The sequence below is a fragment of the Nannospalax galili genome, unplaced genomic scaffold, assembly GCF_000622305.1.
Source record: "Nannospalax galili isolate Female #2095 unplaced genomic scaffold, S.galili_v1.0 scaffold25, whole genome shotgun sequence".
In the NCBI taxonomy this organism is placed as follows: Eukaryota; Metazoa; Chordata; class Mammalia; order Rodentia; family Spalacidae; genus Nannospalax; species Nannospalax galili.
The window spans coordinates 4,813,152-4,822,691 of record NW_008355642.1 but is presented as its reverse complement, the minus strand read 5'-3'; the positions used below and the strand labels follow the sequence as shown (position 1 = coordinate 4,822,691).

At 35.2% G+C, this 9,540-nt stretch overlaps 1 protein-coding gene across 1 annotated transcript in view; it reads left to right on the top strand.

The window, feature by feature from the left end:
* Pih1d3 (PIH1 domain containing 3) overlaps window positions 1-8,912 on the top strand; it is a 46,626-nt gene extending 37,714 nt beyond the window's left edge. Inside the window, exons 6-7 of the mRNA XM_008852978.1 lie at window positions 2,896-2,981; window positions 8,769-8,912. Of these exons, the coding sequence (XP_008851200.1) occupies window positions 2,896-2,981; window positions 8,769-8,889 (207 nt within the window). The 3' untranslated portion in view covers window positions 8,890-8,912. The remainder of the gene's footprint in view (window positions 1-2,895; window positions 2,982-8,768) is intronic.
* Window positions 8,913-9,540: the final 628 nt, after the last annotated feature.

The window sequence follows — 9,540 nt, the reverse complement described above, 5'->3', positions numbered from 1 at the left end:
TTTAAAGATCTAAAAATTTCAAAGTCAAGAAACAAATAGTTGCATCCCATGATTCATACGACAGGTAGGAGGTGTTAAAAAAAAACTCAAATTGACTATATGACATGAAAATTATTACAGTAAAAGTGAGCCTTTTGTCCAATAATATGTTAATTTATTTTAAGTCAAGCTACCTACAGCTACCTCTGTGGAAAACATTCTATTTATGTCATTTAAAGCATCTCTAATTATGAAGACTTAAATTGCTAAAATATAATTTAAAAGGTAATTGTTTAATAAAAGCATTAATCATAGGAAGTGTTTAAATAATATGATTTCTGGAGTTCTATCTATATATAGGATTATTTAAGTACAGATTGAATAAAACAAAATATGATTCACGAGCATGTATTGATCCACACATCTTATATTACAGAAACACCATTATCTGTGTTGAGCTTTCTCCTGGAATTCCAGTTTGTCACATTCATATTTCATATGTATTTCTTGTATAGCTTGCTTTTACCCTGGCCAGTCCAAGAAATGAAATTGCCAGATGACTAAAATGTCAAGTCATCTGGCTTATTTCAGAAAAACTTTCATAACTTACCTGAACTTTCGATACCACTTTCTTTGTCTCTCTGTTTACAGAGACCATGTCATTTCACATATTTATATATGCATATATCATAATATACCAGCTTCCATCAAAAAGAAAACAGATATAAATTAGACACAATTTTTCTTGTAAAATACATATTTGTCATTGGCACCATTTGGTGCGTTCACAGCGCTGTATACCCATCATCAATATCTATTTCCAAATTATTTTAATCAACCTAAAAGGAAACCTCATACCCATTAAGCAGATACCTCTTTTATCTACTCTCCCAAAACTAACAAAACTCAGTCTATTTTCTCTCTCTATGGATTTGCCTATTCTGGACATAATGGAATCCTATAAAATGCATATTTGATGCCTGACTTCTTTCATTTAGCATCATGTTTTCAGACTTCATTAGTAAAGCAGTACTTTGTGCCTTTCTCCAGCTGAATAATATTCCAGTGTACACATATTTTGCCTTTTCTTTATTCATTCATCCATTGATGCATATTTAGGTTGTTTACACATTTTGGCTATTATGAATACTGATATTATAAACAAAATCATGTACAAATTTTGTTTGACATCTGCTTTCTTTTTCTTCCTTCCTTTTCCTTTTTTATTTCTTTCATTTTATTTTGCTGTTGAGACAAGGTCTCACGTAGTTAATGCTGTCCTCAGACTCTCTACGTAGCCACAGTTGGGCTTCGGTTCCTGTCTTCAGTGCTTTGAGATATACCTACAGAAGTGGAACTAGGGGGCTGGAGAGATGGCTCCGGAGCTTAGAGCACTGGCTGTTCTTGCAGAGGACCCAAGTTCAATTCCCTGCTCCCACAGCTAACAACTGTCCATGACTCCACAACTCCAGTACCAGGAGATTCAATGACTTCTTACCTCCGAGGGCACTACACAACACAGGTGCATTTGCATACACACAGGCAGTACACTCATACACATAAAAGAAATGAATAAAATATTTAAATGAAGTGTAACTGCTGATGGTAATTGAGATGAGACATTTGTTGTTTTTTAAATAAATAATTTATTGAGAATTTCATACATGCATATAAGGTATTTTGATCAAATCCATGCCCACTCCCTCCCCTCCAACTCCTCCCATAGCTCTCCATCACTTTTTCTAATAACTTCGTGTACTCTTTCTTCTTCTTTGATTTATCTAACATTCCCACCTCTGAAGAGGTAACCCTAAAATCTTTTAAGGATTAGATAAAAGCTCCCAAAATCTTTCGACATTTTTGGCCTTTGGAACAGAGTATGTTTCTAAGAGGCCCAAAGACATTTTAACTTTTAGCCAAGAAACTGGCTACTTTTCTTTGGGGTCTTTTTACCCTAACTGTCTAACCAGTTCTTACCTCCTGTTCTTATCACACCATCCTCTGAAGAGGTTACCCAAATTGCCAATAGGGAATCGGGATGCAGACTGCTCTGGCTTCTTCCATGCTGAACAGGGATGCAAGGTGAGGCAACTGGAGTACCCCTTCAGTGGGTCTATCTAAAAGACTCCCAAATTGCATAGCTCTTATCTCGAAGGGGGAAAAGAAAGTCCTTCAATCGTGAATAGGAGATGTGAAGAAGTAAAGGCAAGAGTAATTAGCATTACAAATTCTAGACAGCGAACTAGAAAAAAGTCAGAACAAGGCAATTTTCAAATGTTCATGTGAAAGTCCATTGGAATTTCTTGACAAGGGCTTCCAAAAGCATCCCTCTATTGGTTCCTCCTAATTTTTCTTTTGGAGATGAAACATTTGTGATTAAAATCTTGTTGAACTGGCAGGTAGTCCTTCTTGGGAGATAGGGGTCATAATATTATCTCTCTTCTGTTAAACATTTCTAGACTCCTGCACCTCCCTAGGAAATGTGGTGTTGCTATTTTTAGCATGACGCTACAGGATGGCATCACCAACCCATACTTAACATGACACCTAAACATTTCTGTGCACATTTCTACTTATACAAAGGTGTTCAAAGGTCCCTACTAAATCTAGTAGTACATTTCAGACAATGAAGGCTACAAATAAATATCTAGTGTTTGTATAAAAATTCAGAGTCAGATAAAGTTTAGTCATATTACAGATGGTTGCCTTTTGGCTACTCACTAAAGTCTTCTATCTCTCCAGGAGTAAAATGAGGCTAACAACTTCTATTTCTCAAGATCGATAAAAGGAAATTACATAGCCTGGTACATAGTTGGCAGTTTCTCTTGAAAAATACTATTTCTATTTTCCTCATATATTCTTAAGCCTAAAAAAACTCCTCTTCAAAATAACATTGCAGCTCTTATTTTATCTCAGATTAAAATTAAACTGCCTGATACAAACCTGTCTGATATTCAAATTGATGTCCAGGAAATGATCCTTGATCTCCGCACTCCTAAAAAGTGAGTAAAACAGAATTGTGATACTAATGAGCCATTAGAATATTGTTTTTTTAAGTATAGCTGTTTTCATTAACTTTGAAGTCCTAAAAAGAGTAAATTTTCAGCTAATCATTTGAGTATTTTGATCTACATAATAAAGTGAATATGAGGTAGGGCATGTAACTCTGTGGTAAAATGTTTGCCTAGCGTGCATGAGCCCTTGTGTTCAATTGCCAGCACTGTCAAAAACTGTTTGGAAATAACCAAATTTTTCCTGTTTTGCACCTGTTTATTAGGTATGGGTTGACAGCATCAAAACATAATCCTTGACATTTAAATACAGTTTATCAGAATGAAAATCCTCTAAGCTGTAAGTCTTGCATGTGAAATTTGGTAGACTGATTGTATAAGAGACACATTATCTTTAAACTTTCTGGATGTTAGCAGCCTGTAAGCTAAAATTAGAATAGGTTCCTCTAAAAAAAAAATCTTGTCATCAATTTCTTAAAACCAAATTTCTAACAGCTAATTTATCATGAGATCCTCAGGTTGTGAAGATATATTTAAAAATCACATAGATAATGAGATAATCCAGATAAATATTTTTCTATCCATCAATCATAGTCTTCTCATTATATCAGTTCAAATCATGTTCCCCAGACAGCACATACAGTACAATTCTGATGCAAAATATTTCTCCTGAAGCACAGGTAAATCAGTCATGTCTCACTAGTTATTTAAAAAGGACATTAGTGGCACCTGATCTGTATTATACCTTATATTAATATCTCACTGATTTGCTCGCTTTTCATGTGGATGTATTGTGAGCACAGATGAGGTAATGAGAGTGGCTCTTTCTCTGCAATTCTTCTGGATTCAGGAAACAGACATTTTCTGGTGCATTCTTTTCCTTCTATTGTCAGTACCAACAATTTTCTTTTGTTCAGCTTAGGGCTTTGAGATGATAAAAAAAAATGTATCCTTATTACAAAAGAGTGATATGTGTAAACAACCTAATACACATGCATGGCTTAATCTTTATTTTTTCTTTATTTGTATTTATTAATACAAAATGATATATGGGTGAATATTTATCAAAATTTTCTCACTAGTCACATTATTTACAAATGTATTCTCAAAAAACAGCATCCTACAAAAATTAGATTCATTATCCTCACCACCAATTCAGAGAGTAGTTACACTTTAAATGTAGGTTATTTTATATAATATAATAAATAAGGCATACATGCATTTACTCTTCAGTACAAACTTTGCAAGGAAAGTTGGTTAAATGAACAGTCAGTCCTCCGTGATGTTTTTACGCTTGCTAAAATCACACGCAGATCTACACACCGTGGAGTTAATTTCCGTTTCCCTAGCGGTTCTCACTGTCTCCATCAATCTTCAGGCAGCTGCTCTTGCTTTGCTGTCATTCTAGATATCCATCAGAACTCACTAAATGAAAGACTCTCACAGACGTGTTTTTCTACACAGAATTTGGACTGCACTAAGTTATTTGTATACTTGACTTATATATTAAATTATGAAAGTGATATGCACAAATGAAAAATATTACACATAGTATGTGTATAGATTACACATTCAGTAGAGAGGGAACATATCTCTTAAGACAGAAGACAAAAGATAGAAGTAAAATTCACTCTTTCAAAATGCTTCAGCATCTTTTAAAGCTGTGATGTTTTCAGAAATTATATTATCAAAAATGTGGCTTGTTTTGAGTTATCAATATTCCCACCTACTTTGTTTAATTTCTGTCTATGACATCCTGTAATAGTGTGCTTATAGACTCAAAAAAAGTGTCAGTGGAGAACATTTTGTTCATGTATCTAAAGATAGAACAAATGAATTTAACTGAATTGACTAGTGATTTCAGTAAAAAGATACTCAATTTCACTAGATTATCCTCAAATCCCTAATATTTATCCTTGTTTGACCAAAAGAAATAGTTTATTGGATTTCTCAAATTTTTTTACAGTTGGATATAAGCTGGTGTGTAGATTCCCAACGTGGTTTAGCTAGAAAAGAGGGGAAAAATGAGGAAAATGGGATAATTTCCTACAATCTCCTGATTCTTTAAATTTTTTAATTTTATTTAATTTTTGTGTGTTTGAGTGTTTTGCCTGCACGTATGTAAGTGCAGCCATGTCATGCAATGCCCATAGATGCCAAAAGAGGGCATAGGATCCCCTGGAACTGGAGTTATGGATGGTTGCTAGCCACCATGTGGGTGCTGGGAATGGAACCTGGGTCCTCTGCAAGAGCAGCCAGTGCTTTTAACTGCTGAGCCACCTCTCTAGCCCTGAATCTCTCCTGATTTTTGCCTTCACATGAGGTTTTGCTAATTTTGTGAAGTACTTATTAGAGTATCCTAAATACTGCCTTAAACATTATAATGCAAACCCATTATAAATACAATAAACTGACTCTTTTTAAAAAAGTAGATTTGGGGAGCTGGAGCAATGGCTCAGCGGTTAAGAATAGTGGATGTTCTTGCAGGAGACCCAGGTTCAATTCCCAGCACCCACATGGTGGCTAACAACCATCCATAACTCCAGTTCCAGGGGAATCCAATGCTGTCTTCTGACCTCCACAGGCATTGCATGACATGGGTGCACTGCATACATGTAAGCAATACACTCATACACATGAAATAAAAATAAATAAAATATTTTTAAAAAGCAGATATTTTTGATTGATGCTTCAGGTTATTCACACCTTTTCTAAGTTCTTTTAATTGAGATTGAGAATTAATTTTTGTTCACAAGCATTGTTGTCTAGAAATGGAATAGCTGAATTGTAGTTCACAAGTTACTTCTGCACTTATTTTGGTGAAAATAGTTATGTGTCCTACAAGAAACTTGAACAAGATGATGTCTGTTTTTAACTCAGATCTGTAAGCCAAACAATTTTGCTAGTTACACAAAATTAAACCTTCCTTATATGACTCTGGACAGAACAAACTGTCCTTTGTGCCTTATAAGCAATATCAATTAAAACCCTCTAATGTATACATGTATATTTCTAAATTCAAGTTAACTGTATTGATATTTTTGTTTTTTCTTTCATATATTATTGTCTGCACTTAAATAGTTTATAATGAAAATTGATACTGGGTAAAAATTTGATTAGTGCCTAAACTGTAACTTCTTACAAAGTAAGTATTTATTCAACATAAAAGCAGAAGAACTGGGTTTAAATGTCTGTTCATATTTTCTAGTACCAATCTTTGGTAATTAGTCAAATGCCATTTTGTGATGACCTGTATTTCCTTTACATTCATTGATTTATTAACTCAACATTTATAGTAAGTCAGACAATACCAAAATATAGTCCTGGCCTTCCACGAACAAAAATATTCATAGATTTTTTTTCTTTTGTTTAAATATAAATCTCTATACATGTATCACACAGTACAACAAACTTGATAAAAATACTTCTTTTATTCTAAGAGCATAAGTAAGGTGCATGATACCACTGTTCAAAATTTTAGTATGTGAAGCCATACTACTTAGGACTAGACAGAAATTCAGAGATATGAGGAATCATTCCAATGACCACTAACTGTCTCTTCTGAATTTATTTCTCTCTGGACAGACAAGTGCACATTACCATTGGAACTCCTTCCCCAACCGATTTATAGTTGTCGGTTAGTGCAATGAAGCTACCATACTAAGCTTTGCTTTCTTTTTAAAGTGAATATATTGTCATTTATAGAATAAGGGATGCAGCAAATCCAATTCTAGCACAACCTATATTATAAAAAGCTTAAAAAGATGGACTTTGAATGTCTAATGTGCTATTTTTGAGATGCCAAATATTACAAGATACACTAAACTATTTTTCTGTTTGAGGCTGAAGAAATGGTTCAGTGATTGAGAACACTTCCAGGGGACCTGGGTTCAGTTCCCTGCATCCACATGGTGGCTAACAGCCATCCGTAACTCCAGTTCTAGGGGATCCGACACCCTCTTCAGATCTTTGTGGGCATTGCATGATATCGGTGCACTTACATACATGCAGACAACGCATTCGTACACATAAAATAAGATAAAAATAATAAAATAAAATATTAAAAATATCTTTCTGTTTAATTCAGATGGTGGGAATTATTCCTCATAATTCTTAGGAAAAGGAATAGCAGTAACAGAAGTTTCCTTTAGGTTCTATAAATGTGTAATAAATGCTTTTAAAAATTATTTGTTTACTCTTATTCTGTGTGTGTATTTTGCCTGCATGTATGTAAGTATACCTGTGTCATGTAATGTCCATGGAGGCCAGAAGTGGGCATCAGATCCCCTGGAACTGGAGTTATGGATGGTTGTTAGCCACCACGTTGGTGCTGGAAACCCAACCTGGGTCCTCTGCAAGAGCAGCCAGTGCTCTTAACAACTGAGCCATCTGTCCAACTCCATGTAATAAGTACGTCTAATGAGACTGGTTCCCTAAACAATAAGTCAACAGTGAATTGATTTTCAAATATTTTGTTTTCAAATACCAGATCTCTATTCAAATATACTAGAAATGCCCCTAAAAATAAGATTCTTAGGGCTGGGGAAATAGCTCAGCAGGTAAAGTGCTTGCCACACAGACATGGAGGCCTGAGTTCTGATCCCTACACACACATAAAAGCCAGGTCCAGAGCTTGCTGACCAAGCTAGTCAATTCAGCAAGCGCCAGGCTCAGTGAGAGGCCTTGCCTCATAAAAAATAAGGTGGAGAGAAACTGAGGAAGACACCTGATGTGAACCTCTGGCCTACTTATACACCCCCTTACACATACACACACAGAGGAACATAGACACACACATGCACAAAATGCCATATTTCTTTGCTGAATTGTAGCCAAGAGTGCTTTTATGTCTGCCTTTTGTAGACACTCAGGCCTTATCTACTGCGAAAATGAGGTAAAAAGTGTTTCACATATTTAAATTTCTTTAGGTGTCAGCATGTACTGACCTTATGCATAATTCAGATTCATACCACTATGAAAGAATTATGGATATTTCATCCCAGCAATGTATCTAAAAGCACACAACTGTCCAGCAACGGAGCTATAAACTGCAAAATAAACCCAGAAGTCTATCACAGGGAATTTTTGTCAATGTGTAGTAGAATCAGTAGCAAACAAAGAAGAGTATTTCCATTGATCTGGCACTGAAATCATTCCCAGCATAAAACTACACCTATACTAGCACTCAGCCTAAAGATGTGTTAGCAGAAGTGTTAAAGAACCACTCAGTTTCAGATTTGTATCAGCTGGCTGCATTCCACCTACATACAACAGATCTGTCCTACAAACTTAAAGTTGTGTGGTTCTATTTCTAAGCCTATAAAGCATAACCTGAAACTATGTACATACAATGCAAAATGAGGCCAATTTAAAGAAAAAGAGACAGTCAGTAAAACAACTACTTGGATTTTTTCTTTTATGAGATAGGTTCCCACTATTCACCACAGGCTCACTTGGGATTCCTTACACAGCCTATACTGGCCTTAAACTTGGGGTCTTCCTGCCTCTACCTCCAGAGTGTTAGGATTACAGGCACGCATATACCACCACAAGTGGCTTACCTGCTTAGAATTTAAGGACCCAAAGTGGTACATAATCTGTGCCATATAGGTACACTTTGTGGTTCAGTATTTATGCTATCTAAATACTTTTGGGGAGATGGGGTCAAGCATTCTGGTAACATATATATATTCTTATGCATTATTGAAAGTGATATATTGCTTTACAATGCTAACTCTGGGTTCTCATTTTATTTTGTTTTATCTTATCTCATTTTAGGAAACTGTTATTAAACTTGCCCCAGCCTGTGAAGTGTGACAGTGCTAAGGCATTCTTCACTGCAGAATCAGAAACCCTTGAGGTCTCTATAACTCTGCAAAAGGAATTTACTTTTATCTGAAAATGCACTAATAAAAAGAAGAGAGGGGGAAAGTGGCATTAATAATACAATCGTTTTGAAAACTTTGAAAGTTGTTTGTGTTTTGTGTTCTTTTCCTGTTTCAATGAGTTTTGGAAAGGGCCCACCCACGTTCAAGTTTAGTGCTTTCTGGTTATGTGCACATACTTCCACTACTCTATTAGGAAATACGGTTCCCTCATACTAAGGAGCTATTTCATTTTTATAGTGATATCTGAACAAAATATTTACAGGCTAACCAATTAGATTACAATATGACCAGTTATATGATGGAAATATGACTATGAAATAGTCCAGTTAAATCAGTGATCTGAAGATCTAAAGGTAAATAATTACACTGTGATGCAATCTGATGCCTAGTGGTTGGTCATTATCACCAAAAAACTCACTTGGTTGCCTTTTCATTTGTTTTATCAAATGATTTAGAGTAGGTTATATCTAGTCTCATAAAATTGTTCTGGAGCACACAGGTAACAATGGAATATAAGCCACATCTTTACTTGAATAAGTAATATTCTTGGGCGTACAGTATTGACTTCATTAGTTAGGCTTTCAATGTATGGATCTGGTTAGGTGCTTGAGATGTAAGTCAGTGGTAGAGCATAGCCTTAGCATGTGCTCAATACTGGGTTT